Source organism: Molothrus ater, chromosome 8 (assembly GCF_012460135.2).
Source record: "Molothrus ater isolate BHLD 08-10-18 breed brown headed cowbird chromosome 8, BPBGC_Mater_1.1, whole genome shotgun sequence".
Classification (NCBI taxonomy): Eukaryota; Metazoa; Chordata; class Aves; order Passeriformes; family Icteridae; genus Molothrus; species Molothrus ater.
In genome coordinates, this window is record NC_050485.2 from 5,928,076 (window position 1) to 5,945,433 (window position 17,358).

The 17,358-nt window shown below is 43.8% G+C and overlaps 1 protein-coding gene across 5 annotated transcripts; it reads right to left on the reverse strand.

The window, feature by feature from the left end:
- Positions 1 to 3,465: 3,465 nt before the first annotated feature.
- On the reverse strand, positions 3,466 to 16,625 carry CISD1 (CDGSH iron sulfur domain 1). Of its 5 annotated transcripts, none has more exons than XM_036385490.2 (4): positions 11,540 to 11,763; positions 10,620 to 10,825; positions 6,189 to 6,306; positions 3,466 to 4,310 (listed from the first exon to the last, which is right to left on the reverse strand). In XM_036385490.2, the coding sequence occupies exons 1-3, from the start codon at positions 11,610 to 11,612 to the stop codon at positions 6,217 to 6,219; spliced, it is 369 nt and encodes a 122-aa protein (XP_036241383.1). In that variant the 5' UTR covers positions 11,613 to 11,763; the 3' UTR covers positions 3,466 to 4,310; positions 6,189 to 6,216. The 5 variants fall into 5 exon arrangements, with proteins under 5 accessions (XP_036241383.1, XP_036241384.1, XP_036241386.1 ...); XM_036385491.2 differs by having other exon boundaries at positions 3,466 to 4,313; XM_036385493.2 differs by lacking the exons at positions 3,466 to 4,310; positions 11,540 to 11,763 and adding an exon at positions 16,527 to 16,625 and having other exon boundaries at positions 4,363 to 6,306.
- Between the last annotated feature and the right edge of the window lie 733 nt (positions 16,626 to 17,358).

Here is a 17,358-nt window from a genome sequence, read left to right on the forward strand (position 1 = left end):
TTTTTTGCATAGGCTGCTCAAGAAGATAAAAAGGCACCTTTTTTTTTGTGTGTAAGTCTGCCACACATACAAAAACAGCAGAAGAAAATCACAGTCTGCATGACAAAAAAGGATGCAGAGCAGGGTGGATTAAGGGCAGTGCAATGTCAAATAGAAAAGAGGGATGGTTGAGTCTTCAGCTGGGAAAAACATAACAAGAGACAAGATCTATATGTGCTCATGTGAGACCTGTGCAGCTTCTATATATTGAAGGAAACAGAAGTTGCTTGAGAAGCCAGGTAAAGCTCTTCTGACTTCTCCAGACTGCATATGGGAAAGGACTGCAGCCTGCTTAGCTAGTCCTGTAAACCTACTGTGATTTTACTGACTTCTGGGGGAATACCAGAAAATACTCCTTCTATTTATTACAACTGCACATCTAATTAAACAGCTTACAAAGTGGGGTGTGGAGGAACAGGAGACTGCTAAGGGGACCCAGTGCACTGGTGTGTGTTGCTTTCTGTCCAGTACTGCAGGATTTCACAAACAGTTAAGGAACAAAAACCCCAGTAAGAGATGTCTGCTCAAACACATAACCCTTCAACTCTGAGAAGCATGGGTTTGGCAAACAGAACCACCACTTTATACTTTTAATGCCTGGGTCTACTAGGGTATAGAATGAAATGCAACATACCATTGTGTCGTTTGATTTGTCCCTTTTTGCTCCCACGTAGGACTGCTACATGATGGTAAATCTTCTCTAGCTTATGCTCTCTTCCCATCCACCACATCTTCTTTTCTTCCTTTTGCTCTTCTTCTCTTCACAAATTTGTTTGTTTATTTTTATGTTATTTAGTTTTTATTCAGCTGCTCTCAGCATTAGGCAGCTTGGAAATCATCCTGCCAAGAAATGCACTACACGCCCCGGCAGCTATAGAAAACAAGAATCACAGAACTTCATGCAGCAGGCCCAGGTACACATTCTAAATTAATCATGGCTCTAGGAAAATTATTATGACAGTGCAAAATGAAGAAGCCACTCACCAATGCAGGAAAACCACAGCAGAGAAGCCTGGATACAGAGAGCAATTGGAGGAACAGGTATCTGACACTGCTGGACTGAGTGTCAGTGCAGATCTGTGTGAAATGTTCTGTCTGGGCTGAAACAGTGATGGTGAACACCAATAAACTCATCTCCCTGGCACTGGTGTTGGGCATCCTCTCTCTACCCACAGGCGAGGGGAGGCTGTGCTTGTCCACCTAATCCAGTCAGGGCTCAGCATGGGTTTTGACAACCTTGGAGCTTCAGGAGTTGCAACAAAAGATTTAGCATGAGACTTCCATGCCCAGGGTGGCTAAGGAGAAGCCAGCTGACAAGGTTCCTCTGCAAAACTAATGTTTAGTTTCATGCCTACATTCTTATCCTTCCTGCTATTATAAAATGTTCTTCCGTTTCTTGGATGTCAGCAACTGTGATACAACACTGACTCATGTTTCCATGTCTTTAGTTGCATTACACTGAAAGGAAAACCCACCTCTAACTGCTGCACAATTGCACAAGGTAAGTTTTACAGACCCAAACAGCACCTGAACAAGGTCCAAACAGCATCAATATGGTCATTTTAGCAGGCTTGCTGTCAGGGAACTGGCAGTACAACTTCTGGACTCACAGTCCAGAAGGCTCTGGGCATGAAACGCTGTTTAGTTGCTAATGTATTTATGCAGCACTTCCAGCTGCCTGGGCTCAGGCTGAAACCCCTTAAATCCACAGCTGTGGAGAAAGCCCCTAGACCAGTGCTCATGGAGGCACCATTGCTCCGTGTGTTGATTTGGCACAGACTGCTTTTCTGGTAGTGAGGAGGGCCACAGAAGTGGTTTCTGTGAGAAACTGCTAGAAGCATTCACCATGTCCAACAGAGCCAATCTCTGATGGCTCTGAAGATGGAAATGCTGCTGGCCCAGTTAGAGGTGGAAGTGCCTCTGTGATGACCTATTTAAAAAGAAAATTAAAACAGCACACGGAGTTTTTTTCCAGGGGTGGTGAGGCATCACCAGCAGGGCTATCCCAGCGCAGTGTGCAACGTGCTGCAGCCACTGCCATCTCAGCATGGCCTGCAGCGAGCCCTGCCTGCCTGGGCACCCCCAGCCCGCCACGCCGTGGGCACGAGGGGCACGGGTGGCAGGAGGGGTGGGTGGCAGAGGGGCAGGGGTGGCAGTGGCCTCTCTTTCCCAGCCCTGTCTGACAAGAGGCACTGAACAGCCCCAGCGCTGGCACTGTCTGCTCAGCACCGTGGCGCCGACAGCAGAAACACGGCGAGCGATTTTCCAGCATGGAACCCAGACAAGATCAACTTCTCGGTGCTGGAGGATCTCGCAGTAATCTTTGAATTGGAACTTGTTGGCAATAGTACAGGCAGAAGTTTTTCTTCTAGTCAGAAAAGAGGGAGTGAGGACACGTAAGGGAGATAACATGGTGGCACCAAGGTCAGTGGAAAAAGGGGGAGGAGGTGCTCCAAGCACCAGAGCAGAGATTGCTCTGCAAGACTGTGGTGAGCAGCTGCACCCCTGCAGCCCATGGGGGATGCAGAGATCCACTCACAGCCTGTGGGAGAAGTGGATGCCAGAGAAAGCTGTGATCTAGTGGGAGACCTGAATGGAGACAGAGGGCTCCTGCTTCCAGAGATTGAGGGCCCTTGCTTCCCAACTAAAGCAGCCTGTTCTTAGAGGACTGCACCCCATGACCAGTGACCCACATCACAGCAGTTTTGGGAAGACTGTTTGCCTGTGGGATGGACTCATGCTGCAGCAGTTCTGGCAAGACTGCTGCTCATGAGATGAGAGCCACACTAGAGAAATCCACAGAGACAGTTCCAGTTCTGTCTGGAACTGTCTCCCATGGGAGCGACCCCACAGCACAGCAGAGGAAATGCTCCTCTCCCTGAGCACAAAGAAGATGATGTCCAGTGACAAACTGACCAAAACCCCCATGCCCTGTCTCCTATGTCAATGGGAAGGAGGGAGGGGCTGGGGGAAAAAAAAAAAAAGGTGTTTTAAAGGCTTATTTCACTTCTCATTATCCTCCTCTGACTCTGTTAATCATAAATTTACTTTATACCTTTAAATTTCAACCTGTTTTGCCCATATTGTGTTTTTTCCCAGTCCTCATCTCAACTCATGAGCCTTTCATTAATTTTTTTTCCCTCTCCTCTGCCCAGCTGAGAGCAAGAGAGGGTGAGTGAATGGCTTTGTGGATGCCTGGCATTTGGCCAGGGTCAAACCACAACACGTGGCCTCTGTTTCCATCCAGTGGAGAGCACAGCTGCAGTGCTGGCTGCTGGCTCCACTGCCCCCTCAGCCTGCAGACTGAGTGCTCCAATGAAACCTGCAGGAAATACCTGTAACTGACAACCTCTCTCCTTCAAGGATCCTGACTGCAGAAGCACTCAAATACCTGACATTCACACTATTTCAATGAGTCACACTCAATTACTCAAGAATCAGTACTTTAATTGCCTGACCTTCCCAACAAACACTTGCAAGCTGAAAATAACGAGAAGCAGAAATAGTTTTAACTCTGCAGCAGGGATTTTTCTCTGCTTTAATTTTTGAAGGATTTCTATTAGGATTTTCAATCTGAGGTCAAAATTGCACATTTGAATCATGTGGTTAAATTTATGGTTAAAACTGGAAGAAATGTAACCAATGCACTTCATACTCTGGAGATTATTTGAAGAAAGCACTAAAGAACACGACTGAAGAGACCATTGGAACAGTCAAGCACTCTGGCCATTAGAATGTAGTGCCTATTATGGTACCTTAGTACCTGTTAAGGTACTAAGAGAAAAAATGAAGTGTTCTCTGTGATGCTCATTGAGACTGCTTGGTTAAGTTTGTTTCCTCAAATCCAAGACTCTCTTCTCATCATCACATTTGAACAGCTTGCATAAATAAGGTACAGTACAGGAACTGTATGTGCCTCTAATTAAGATCTGAACACTCAAACCAACATTCAGAAATGCAACACTTCTCCAAAACAAAAGTCACCAGGATGTAAATCAACAGAGACTGTGCTTCTCAGGAATAAAAACTTCCCACAGGGCCCACTTCCCTGACGCCCAAACTCCCGGAAATATTTTATTGGCAAACTCCACCAAATAGTTTTATGACTCAGGAGACTTATCTGAAACCTCAGGACTTCATTTCTCAGACCATTAACACTGAATTTCTATTCCTTCAGGAGCAGCCAGGCTTTGATGTTGACAGGAAAAGGAGTCTCAGAAGGAAAATCCACTCCACACACAGGTTCATGACTACAGCAGCACTGTACAGCTCTACTGAAAGAAAGAGCATAGCCATGAGAACACAGACTTTACAACCTTGAGATTAAGATGAGCTCAAATGTGTATTTGACAAAAATACAGAAATATCCACTGTCATATTCTAATAATACAGAATTTACTTTGCTTTGGATAAAATGTATTTGATAATTTAAGGTTAAAACAACTTTCCATATCTATTAGTAATCAGCAAAGTAAAAAATATCAAGTCTTTACACTCAGACAGAAAAGACAAACTAACACATTTGGCTGCAACTTCTTTCAGGTCAAGAGGTCTCTTGGACAGTAGTGCTCTTACTCTGACACTCCACCTTTCTCTACCTGTGCCTCCTTCTTTACATTCTGGGCTTCTGCCCAAATCCAGACCAGTTGGCCAAGACCTCAGCCTCTGAAAGCCTCACAGAGAAACTATGCAAAACATCTTCAGTTTTAACGAGTTGTACCAACCACCCCTAAAAAAATGAAACAAACAGAACTCTCCTGCCCTGATCATCTGAAGAATCCTTAAGGGTCCAGGCTAAAATGTCAGCTTCCTAACAAGGCCTTTGATGTAGCCCTGAGGTAGTTTCTGTCCGAGGACATTCAGAGCTCAATCTTATGCAGGCCACAGTTACACTCATGGGCTGGGTTTAGTACAAAACTGCCCCCTGCTGCCCCACTCTTTGGGTTTTGCTTTGTACTTACATGCATGTTAACAAATCAAAGCTATTTAAGGAAACCAACGTGACAGGCACTGATGCAACCATGCCAAACAAGACAAGTGCCATGGGTAAGGACGGTAAGAGCTCTCTCTGTCTCATCCTTCCCTCCCTTCTTGTTTCTATCTGTTTTCAAAGCCCTTCTTCATCCATGCCAGGTTTTTTGGTAAAATCAGCTGAACCACATTAGCAGCCCAGGGAGGCAGGAGTTAAGACACATAGAGCCTAAGGCCACATATTAAGAAAGGTATGCCTCCTCCCTTCTCAGTGGGAAAAGCTTTCCAGAACCAGCCAGTGCAATGGTGAAGCAGATGGTGATGACAGGTGGGGGTTTTAGTTTTTATTTTAGCTTCTGGAATTAATCAGCAGAGCCACCCCACAGAAGCATCCTGTGGTCTGGGGAAGTTGGCTTCACTGAAAAAATGCAAGTGAAACTAAGGCTTTCTCTAACAGCAATAACAACCCTGCCACCCCCCCACCCATCACTCTTGGAGCACTTGGTGTCATTTCATTCATCTATTAAGAAATCTCTAGAGACTATTTCCCTAATCCTACTCTAAATACAGGTCTGCAGTTTGGACAGTGTTTTTTTGATACCAAGTTGAAGTAGGGTCAAGTTTCAATGCTGCTGTAAATCCAAGGTAAAGTTGCCCTCTAGCCCCATCTTTCAGCCTTTTCTGTTCTCTGTTCATAGCTAGCAATTGGAATTTGTTCTTTTACAGAAGCCATAGAGCACTGTAGTGTAATAGGACAAATGTGACACCTGCAGAAAATGCAGCACAATCAGAGATTATGATGGCACTGTGATTTCTTCCCTGCCACTGCCTTTTACATGGATATCTATCTACCTCTGAACCTCTCCAGGATTTTATTATCTATCTTTTGATACACATGTATTTGAAAATAATTTAATACCTATTTCCTGATGAAGTACATTCTGTGCCTCATTTTAGTTTCACACTAGTGAGAGGGTACACACATTTTACAGGACAAAATATTTAAACCATGACTACTCAGTAAATTATGCATTGTAGTGATTGAAAGACAACAAGTACCAGAGAAAATATACATGCTGAAGCCTGATGTATATACTAAATGGGAAGTCTTCAGTCATATGACAAAGAATTTGTGGATTTTCCCCCCCAATTACAAGAGAACAGAGGATTTGTCAGACATTGATTCTGTAGCTTCTAGTGTCCACTCTACGCTTCCTTCCTCTTGATGATCAGAGGCCCAACGTTGTCACCAGTTTCCTCGTTGTGCTTTGTGTGAGAGCCATCACACAGTGGGAACTGAAAAAACAAAAAATAAACACATCTAAAGTACATCCAGAGTTAGAACTGAGAACCTAGGCTGAAGTTTATTAGGCATCTTCTCATTAAATCCACTGAAACCACAGACCACAACTTTTATGCCAGCATCTCAGGTCTCCCTGAGTTTTGGCTGAATGCTGCTTTATCCTTATTAGTGCAGAGCAGACAAGAGGCTTGCTCTGAAACAGCAGCCACCAAACTCCACCCTTTGGTGTTCCTGCCTCAGGTGAGCAGGAGAAAACTGCAGCCTGAATAGACCTTCAGCTGTGACCTACCTGGAGTATCTTACTCTCAACCTTGCCCTAAGCTTCCTCAGTGCTGTCACAGAGACACATCAGTTGAAAGTAAATTGAAGAAATATTTGTTCCATTAGAAAACCCCAAACAAACCCCACCCCAGAACAGGCTGGTCAGAGCAAGAATTACAGGGACTCCTTGAGCCAGCTCTAACTGCCCAGCTCCCAGAGAAGTGATAACTACTGCTCCTGGGAAGCTCTTATCACATGGAAGAGCTGTAAGACATTCTGGGAGGCAGTAAGAGTGAGGCTGGATCCCATCACTTCTCAAGGATGCATTTTCAGGGCTACACCCCCTCTGCACAGGAAACTCTGGAGATGATCACAGAAATCACACGCTGGTATTTTGCATTCAGTTACAATTTTGTTTGCTTAGAGGTAATGGGGCTGAAAGTTGGGCATTACTCAGCTTTTGCCTCTGCAACAGTTCCATTCTCCTGCAGTACCATCACAGTCAGTACTCAACGTTCCACTGAGCTCCATGTTCCTGCTTCAGTCACAGCCTTTGAAAAACATGAATACCCTACCACCCATGCTTCATTAGAATAAAAGATTTCCAAGTACTGCAAAAAACCAATACAATGAAGCAATATACAGAGCTTTAAAAATAACACCACCTTGTCTGTAGGATAGTACTGGGAGGGAAGGAGAGAGATGAGGTGTAGGGGTTTCTTCTGGCTTTTCACAGTAATGAAATGTCAAAACATAGGCTAAAAATGGCATGCAATATTTCTGAATAAAGAAACCTTGAATTCAGAGAATGCTCATGTAAGCTGATTCATGGAGAAATCTTCCCATCCCATCAGTTACTTGTTACTCAATGAAAAAGTAGTGACAGACACTTGACAAAATCTCAGCCAACAGGAATGTATGTTACTGGGACATTGAGCAGCTTTCAACAGATGTTCCTGGGCCAGTTGTTTTCCCATTTAACCCCACAATCCACTGGTCTTCACAGATGCAGTGACACAGCTTCCATCAGACATGAACATCTCACAAGCTCCAAGGAGGCAGCCCAAAGTCCAGCTACAACATCATCACTTCCAAGTTTTCAAGCAACAAAAATGGTGGGACTGCTAGGTTTAGACAGCATGGAGACATCTTTAACAGCTACCAACAGTGCCTGCTCTGCACTCATTCTGCTGGTCAGCTGCTCTCAGAACTCTGGCTCCCAGGGGCTGTGACACTGCACTTGAGCTTCTCAGGGACAAACACCAAACCAAACATCACTTTGCCAGAGCACTCACTTGGTCTCCTCAAAGACCAGACTCTGCAGAGAAGGATATTGGGCCTGACACAATGTGTTCATCCCTGATTAAAAATAAAGCAGGCTAGCAGCAATAGTGGTCACAGCTCAAACCCCAGGGGAATTGTACAGTGATCTGGACAGCTCAGCTGATTGCCCTTGACACTGAACATGTGTGGATTCTCTGTCACTATTTCTGCTGATAGTCTGCAGCAGTATTCCTCAACCCACAAGCTGGGGACTAATACTTCTCTGGAAGACACAGAAGCTGCAGGTCATTGTAAAAAGACAGCAGATTAAATTTCCCACTCCCCCAACTCAAACCTAAAAATGAAGACAAGTAAGACAACAAGTGTTCTAACTTTAATTACAATTTAGAAGACAAAACTCTTGTCTCTATATTGGTTAGTTTGAGCACTAGGTTTGTTCACTAAACTGGACAACTATGAAGTGCCTGCAGAGCACAAAACTGACTACAAAAGGGTCATTTAAAGAACCACCCATTTATTATTAACAGATAATTACATGCCAAGACAAACTTATTTCAATATACCATGTTTGGTTTTTAAAAACACATACATTACACAAAGACTTTGGCCAGCACAAAAGCATTTTAAATATACTTTTTCAGAAAAAAACCCTAAACAAAAACAACTGCTCTTTTTTCAAGAGTTACTCTAAAATACTCTGGTGTAGTTACTCTAAAATACTCTGGTCCAACTGCTTTGTTATTCCATGTAGAGGAGCAGCACCCTGTGGGGTCAGCTCTAAGTGCATGCACACCATCAGTGCAACAGAAACATCCTGTGGTTCCTAATCCTCCTGCTTCTACCAACAGCCCCATGCCACAGGTGAGCCTGAATCTCAGCAGAAGTGCAGAGAGTAACACAAAAGGACATTTCTTCTAGCCTTCAGATGCACCTTTAACAAAAACATGACAGGTACCTAATGCATTTGAAGTAACTGTAATTTCCTGCATTGAAAGCACACACATTCCACATTCTGACACCATAGAATTAAAAATTTAAACAGTTTGAGAACTGTGAAAGCCAGATAAGGCTAGCTGACAACTTCCAACTATGACAAGCAAGTAAGAATGGTGTACTTTATTACTGTTTCACAATAACAAATATGAGAAGCACACAAACCCTATTAAAGGTTATGCAACCCATGCTGCAAGGTCAGCCCATGAAGGCAAGAGAAAGGCAACAAAACTGGAAACCACAGGCTTTGAGGTGGAACATGTTGACTAAAATACTAACCAATTAACAGCAGTAAAAGGAAATAAATACCTTCCAAAATCTCCACTCACCTCCTAAATGCCTTTACAAGACCTTTCAGATCAGAATTCTAAGAATGCACTCATTATATCCTCATCTACTTTGTTTCTAACTCAGTAGGGCAATATGTTCCTGAACTGTCAATATCCCTTAAACATATGCCAAAACATACTTCTTAAGGTTCTTCTTTCACACCAAAAGAAGGGTAACATCAAACAAGAGGAAACAATTGGCAGGAGCTGCCATGCAGCCAGCAGAATCAGACACTATCTTCCATTTCTGTTTAGAAGACTGAATAGGAAGCAGAAAGCACAAACACCAGGGCTCAAGTAGGGCTTTTTCAGTTCAGACTCCAGAAAGAATCAAGAAGACAAGGCCATCTCCACAAAACTATTTCAGCATCAAATAATAATGCTGTTTAATCCTTAGCAGTTACACTGTAAAACCCAATTCAGGTACAAATGTGTAAGCTCCTGAGTTACCTGCAAGGTAATGAAGTCAGATCTGACAAGAGCAAGAACCTAAAGCTACAGCATCTGGAAATTGCTGAGTTTGGCCTGATGAGACCAATGTCTAAGGCTTGAGAAGTTGAGTATTCATCTCCTTGGAGGAGAGAGAGCTAAATTCCAAGGCAGTTGTCTGGCTCTGGAGTCTGTATTAGTTCAGACTCCACACACTGGCACCTCCTAAAAAAGCTTTTAAATGTGCACCAGTGGTAAATGGACAGGATTAACCATGCAATCTGCTTTCTCTCATTACAGATCCCAGAACTACCTTTATAGATAAAGTATATACATCTCAGGTGTCACACACCCCTGAGATCAGATTGAAATCTGAGGTACTGTTATTGAGAGGCTCCGTTATCACTAGGTTAAGGCAATTGAAGCAACCCAACTTCAAATGCAAGCAAGCTGCACCAATATTTAGGCCAGACTTATAATTGCTCAAAAATAGAAGCTCAAAATTGCTCAAAAATAGAAGCTTAAAGCATGCCACTGTGATTTCACTGGCATACACCATGTACTACTAGCAAGTACTTTCTGACTAAGCTTCCAACTTTCTCCAAAAAGAGGTGTTTAGGATCCTCACAGACTCCTCACTGAGCTCCTACTGCCAACAGGCCAAAGGTTTTGGATAAGCCTCAGTATGAGCACAGGTAGCACACAAAATGGTATCTGTCACTCATGATCACGCTCCAGACAGTTGCTCTCTTTTCAAGATACCTTCTTCAGAGCTACAGGAACATTTTGTCCACTATTAGCACTGATCTGCAGGCTTTACTCTGAGCATCACAACAAATGTGCATCATTCTATAGACTGGAATATTGCTACATCTCTGTGCAGAACTGTTTAGGTGAATAGAGGTTAGTTTGCTCTAAATAAATCAGTTTTAAAATAGTTTTGCTGAAAGATGTAATAATTTATGAACAATCAACATGAACAACACTGGACCCATTCCCTCTTCTCTTACCTTCTTAGACCTCCAACAACGACAGTACACAGCCTTGTCTCCCAGATCTTCCATATCAAAGGCATGGACTACCTTGGGGTTATCCTTCTGGATATGGGGATTCACCATTGCTTTGGAGGATTTGTCTTTACAAAGAAGTGTTTTGTAAGCTAGATATCCAAGAGCAGCTGCTCCAGCAGCTATGGAGACTGCAGCAACCCATTCAGCTAGAATAAAGAAGAAAAAACAAGAGACTGTCAGGTTTTGACCCCAACATTCTATTAAAACTACTCAGCAGTAAATATTTTCATACTTGCAGCAACATCTCTTTACTTTCCAACAGATCTTTTTATTCTGTAGTAGTAATTCTCTACCTTAAAAGAGTATTTTCCTTTGACAGTCACCAAGTCAAGCTCTTTTCTATTGATCAGAGTTCTACTTCACCCAAATCCTTTCTACACAAGGGTGAGAATTTTCATGGCAGAGTTTTCATGGTTTGGTTTTGTTTTAACTTTTCTACTTAGCAAACCCTGATATTACCATCAGCAGTACATTATTTCAAAGTTCAGCATATTAAACTAGGTGTAGCAGCAAAAACCTGTGTTTGTTTCAGTTGCAAGAAAGTCACTAAAGAAGAACAGTCACTGCTAACAACCCAAAACTAGGTTTCAACCCCAAAAAAGGCATGGGCACTGAGTAGCTTTTAATAAAATCCATCTTGTAACTAAAAAAACTAAAACCAGTTGTTTGGCAATGGGGAAATTATTAAATATACTGCCACCTGTAACAAAAGCCATCTTAGATTAAATCCCTACTGCAGTATAGAAGAAAGAACAAGGATCCAAAAAGATTCTATTTAAGAATCATAGCACATGTTTATTTTAACTAGGTTAAATCCTGAATCTCTGCAAGACAACTTTCATTTAAAAAAATCCTCTTACCACAACTCATCATCCTCACATTTTCTCCCTTTATCGGGAAAATTTTTGCAGTCTGTCTTAGCACAATGTCCATTCCTGCAAGAGGTTTTCCTACTTTTTTGTGGCTCTACTGTTTTCTCTCTGCTTCATGAAAATAAGCTGGACTTTGGCTCAAAGGTTCAGGTTGCAGCACCAGGTCCGGTTGTTTCCTCTCAGAGTAACAAGTGGCTGCTCTTTCTTTGCTTTCTATCCAGCACTCCTACATAGGCATGTACTGCAAGTTCTGTTTACAGACAAATAAACAGGAATTTCACTTTTAGCACATTTACAGAACTTCATAAAATTAGAACTGTCTCCTGGCCTTCTATGTTTTAATTGGATTTGTAAGATGCCAAGTGAGATGGCACCTGTGGAGCAAGAGACATCACTATGTTCATGTCTAGGAAGAAACAAAAACCTTTATTAGTTCTTGCTACTTTCCATGATCTGACTTGCTGAATTTCCACTGAGAGCTTGGACTAAAAGCATCAAAGTTTTCTGTCCCTGTCCCACAGACTTTCCTAAAATCCATATCAAGCTCTTTGCTCAGCTAACACTGATAGGCATCAAACTGATCCAAAGGTGCCTGGCTGCAGCAATATGGAATTAGCCAGGTCTGTGCAGTGTCTGCAGCCCTGTCAGATCTGAGAAGGCAGGCACTCTTCTAGAGTCTTACTAAAGGAGTAAAAGATGCAGAGATCCTTCAGAGTTCATCTTCTTAGTAAATGACACAGAAGAGACCAACATACACTGAGACCTCATCTGCTAATGAATGACAAACCCTTCCTGTAACAGTAAGGTGACATTAAGATACAGAAAATCATCTTTAACATGCAAGAATTTAGGACAGGTATGTTTCCCTGCCCCCCATCTCCTTAAAACAATAAAAGCCCCAGAGACTATGTTGTGAATGCTGTGTTTTATACCCATCCAGTGAGTTCTCACCCTTTATTCCCCAGAGTAATGCATTAATTTGATAAAGCAAGGAAATTAAAATTTAAAAAGAATTCTATGAAAATCTGCTTTAATTTAGCACAACAGCCCAAATGAATCAAAAGGACAACTACAGTTTAAATCCAAGACAGCAGCTCTCCCAAGAAAAACCACTGCAGCAGCCCTGTCCTGGGGTGTGGCTGGGAGGAGCTCAGCAAACCCAGGGACCTGCTGGCTCTGAGAACTTGGAGGTGACCCCAATGAAAAGCCCAGTGCAGCTCCAACAGCAAAAGCAGATCTAGGGCTGCTCATTGTGTGGCTTTCAGGAAAGCAGCAACTGCAAGGACTGCCCAAGCTGCTCCCAGTGCACTGCCCATGCTCCAAACCTGCACCTACATTTTCAGTAAGTGACAAGGGCACAGGGAGACCACAGACCTTGTGAAATCCAAGGGGAAAGAGTGACTTTAATGAAGACCACAGGTGTCTCCTGTAACTGAAGCATCCTTTAAGCTACTGCACCTAAAGGAAGCTGATCTTTACTTGTACCTATCCAAAAGTCCAAGAAAACTGAGCAAACAAGAAGAGGAAAAAAATTGTTAATATTCCTGTGACTCACTGCAAGCAAGAGAAGTCTGGACTAAAATTCAGCAGCACATTTAGAAGAGCTGCTCTGCACATCTGCAGCCAGCCCAGATCCCTCTGACACCCCTGGGGCCATCGCCCATAACTGTGCACATCAGCTCCAGCCCAGCAGGCAGAGATCACAAACCAAACTGTCATCTCATCCTCTCTGCCTCTTCTGCCAAGGGCCAGAGTCATCCTTCACACACACAGGCAAGGTGCACACACATCAATAGCTTACACAAGCTTAGTAATAGCTTGGATACACATCAATAGCTTATATGGATACACATCAACAGCCTCAGGTATTTTTTCTTATAGTAGGGGAATGTTCTTATAGTAGAGGAATTTCTACTGTATTACCTTTTTTCAGGTAGTGGCTTCACTGGAGCCACTTCACTTTTCCCCTTTTGGGATGGAAAATTATATCAACCAATAATGTGTTAAATCAAAACATTTAAAGCAGTCTTATTCTTTAAATTCCAGAACTGCCTTAATAAATATAACAAAAATTTAGAAGAAATATTTTAATTTATTCAATAGACTCTCTGATAAATCATCCTCCAGGGTTTCAGAGGCACTAAGTTTTGTCTTGTTTCACACACAGATCTGGAAAAGCTGGAACACCCATTTAATCTTTCTAACTAAGTTAACCATAAAATGCTGACCATAAAATGGAAGAAACACTTTTATTTTTAAATACTCTGAACTGTTTCAAAAGAGCTCTGGTGCCAATTCAACAGTTTGCTGCGAAACTCCTAAGGTCATGCATGAGGCATCTGTTAACAGAGTGACACTGATGTGGAGTGTCAAGGGGTTTTTATTTCTTCTTAAAATAAAAAGCAGTAGGAACAACTTTTGAGCTTTTATTAAAGAACTCCCAATTCTGGTATAATACCAAATCAGAGTGTTATAAGGCAAGACAAAACAGGTCTGCGTAACAAGGCAGAAAAAATTGGTTTTGTGTTTTAAGCACTAAGCAATGGAAAAAAATTCAGCTACAACTCCAGAAAAATTAAAACAGAAAGGAGAGAAGAGACAGCAAGAGAGATGGAAAGAAGGAAACAAATTCAAAGAATGGAGCCCCAGGAGACAGGCAGTGCACAGAAGTAAACAAAAAAATCAGAGGCAAGAATGGCAGTAGAACCCTGACAGGGATTTACTCTCTTCTGTATTCTTTGGACATATTCTGATGAAAGAGATTTTGATCAAAGTTTCTCTCTCTTCTTTCTCTAAGCATCTAGAAGATTGCTCTGGATGTTTCCATATCTACACTACAGAGGGAGTTCTTGAATCTGCTAGAGAGCTCTGAGGCACTTCATGCACAGGAAAACACAGATTTACCAACTGCACTGAGAAATGGACTAAGAAAGTGAAGTGGTCTTGCCTCCACCACCATCCTTCTGAAGAACCCAGATCAATTTACATTCTAGCAGCTATCAGCAATATGGGGGAGAGCTACAGCCTGACAAAGTTAGTCCAAGACTGCCCTAAGAGGCAACAGTCAGGTAACCTCTGCTGCTTAGAAAATATTTATGTTATTCAAAAGTCACAGAGTAATAACACCTGACATGAAAAACTGTATTTTACATCTCCAGAAGTGCTTGTAACTTTCAAGCACTTTTGTCCTCATTTTGTTGCCAGTGAAGAGACTATTATTGTGCAAGGGTTGTTCATGACAGTCCAGTAGTGCCACTGCCCACAATAAAAGCCAATGATGGAGAAACACATGATACTCACTTACTGAAGAGTCATCCAAGATAACTGGATACACAAAAAGCCTAACAGTAAAAGTCAAGCAGTCAAAGCCAACAAAGGCATTTCTACCACTCCACAGCATCCACAAAAAATGAGATTATAACTGGCACATTTAATTTAACTGAAAATGTATGGTAAAGAGGCCACCTGAGGGAAAAAGATTGCTGGATTTCACCAATAAGCAGTAAAAAGCACGTCACCATGATCAGATCTGTGGTTGGTGTGGGGTGACACCTGCAAACAACCACACCTCTCAGACCAAAAGCATTAGTTGTGCTACTCACTGCTTTTCAAAGGGCACACATGCACAGAAGCAATGAACTCCCCTAACTGATACCACGAATTAAATCTCATAAAAATACAGTAAGTTTCTGGGGTCTAGTTTTCAGTGGAGAATAAATGATTTTCAATACTCATTAGCCTGAGACACATGCCAGCTGGAGGAAAAACTGTAACCTGCCAGTGACAAGGCAGTGGTCAAGTTTAATCTCTTCAGAAATCACAAAAACCTAATGCTGTCTCCTCCCAAACAGAGCACCCTCCAGACTAGTGCCATCAGCTGCTCCTTTGTTAGATAATGAGGATATTTTCAGTTTGTTCAAGTGCATATTCTTCTCCCATCTCCACAAAGATTTTCTGTTTAATTCCCAGTGTCTAGGAACTGTTCTAATTCTTGCAAGATTATAAATGACAGCAAGCTGCCGTTGGGAACACAACCTGGATGCAAGTCATTGCCAAGTGATCCTCAGTGATTTGATTATCTTAATAAGCATAGCCTTCCACCGCTATAGCCCATTTTAGACTAATGTCTTTGCCACCATCATCTGTATCAGCAGCTTCCACCCTCCCCCACGCCTCAAAAAAAAAAAAAAAAAACAAAAAAACCCAAACCATCTGCCCGCTAAATCAAGGACATAAACCATGAGCAGCTTTGCAAGTGGAAACCAGTCATGCACGTAAAGCTCATTTTTTAGGGAAAATTAGGTGATTAATCTTTCTAGTCTATTCTATCCTCCACCCAGCCCAACTATTTCATCCTGTCCTGTTGTGCAACAGCATTTAAAACACACAACGCTACCTCAGGCGCGGTTCAGGTCAATCATTACACAGCGCAAATGTCACCGTTACCTCTACTGTTCAGTAGCGGGCACAGAGAGCCAGACAAAACCTCTGACATTTACAGGTTTTCACGAAATTTTCACTCAAACAGGTGGAACGACAAAAATAAACAGCGGTGTCTGAAACGGGCTGTCCTCTCTACAGATAAAACCCGGCTGGCGGCCGAGCCCGCTGCGAGGGCCGCAGCACCCGTACGGGCCCGGCGCGGAGCTCGGCGGCTCCGGGCCCTCACACGGCAGTGGGGGGCTGGGGACCCCTCAGGCCGAGCCAGCACAGCGCGCTCCCCCCTCGCTGACCACAGCAGGGGTTTTACTGACGAGCGGATCCCACGGCCGCTTCCAGACGCGCCGCATCCCGCGGGCCCGGCGGCGGGCAGCCCGCCATCTTGTCCCGGGGGTCCGACGGGGTACGGGGCGCCAGGCGCAGCCGCCCCCCGAGCGGCGCCCCCCGTCCCGTCCTGCCCGGCCGCGGTCCTGGGCCCCCGGCCCTGCCCCGCCCCTCCGCTCAGCTCACACCTCCAGCTCCCGGCCAGCCATACCCCGCACGGCGCCGTTCTGTCCCGGCCCCATCGCTCCTGCTGCCGCTCCGCACCGCGCACGCGCTACTGCCCAAGATGGCCGCGGGGCCGCCCCTTAAAGGCCGCCCGGCAGGACGGGGGGCCGGGGCTCGGGTGAAGGTGACGGGATGTGCGGGACAGGGGGAGGGAGGAGCGGACCAGCGGTGTCACCAGCCTCACGCCAGGCACAGGGCTCTCAAGGAGGCCTCTGCAGCTGTAAAATGGGAGTTGGGCACTGTCTCTTCTCGCCTGCTCTTCTTGCTTCTGTTGTGGTGCTGTCAGTGCCCAACAGCTCTGCAAAACAGATCTGCTCAGGACAGATCGCTGTATGAGCCCTCTCCTGTGTAGTTGAGGAAAGATGAAGCTGAAAAGTGATATCCACTGAGTGACAGCCGCCTCAAACCTCATAAACTTGGGTATTGATCTGAGAATTACTATACAATAAAAAAGTACTATGGAAGTTCTATACCTGATTAAAGACTCATTACTCTGGAGCTCGTTTATGGTTTGACCTGATGTGTGCTTATGTACAAAATACTTCCATGGGTGAGGGGTTGGGTGTTAATGTCTCTGAAATGCATCTTAATATCTCTACCAACTTCAAGCCACAGGTTTGTTACAGAGCCCAGAGAGTCTGACTCTGGAACAGACAAATAGGCCCCTGAGTTTCACTGGGCCCACAGACAAATGGGCCCCTGAGTTTCTGAACTTTTGGGGAAAATTACATATACGAGGGGACAATATGTGCTAGGCAGTTCGGGAAGGCTGTACCTTCCTAGTACCTCAGCCCATGGGGAAAGGAAGAGGGCAAGGT

Bases quoted from the DNA above. Each gene is read 5' to 3' on its own strand.
- CISD1 (XM_036385490.2), bottom strand. From the start codon at position 11,612: ATGGACATTGTGCTAAGACAGACTGCAAAAATTTTCCCGATAAAGGGA. The intron at 10,826-11,539 runs GTAAGAGGATTT...TCTTTATTCTAG, and splicing joins TGTGAGGATGATGAGTTGTG to CTGAATGGGTTGCTGCAGTC. The intron at 6,307-10,619 runs GTAAGAGAAGAG...TTGTTTTTTCAG, and splicing joins GTTGTTGGAGGTCTAAGAAG to TTCCCACTGTGTGATGGCTC.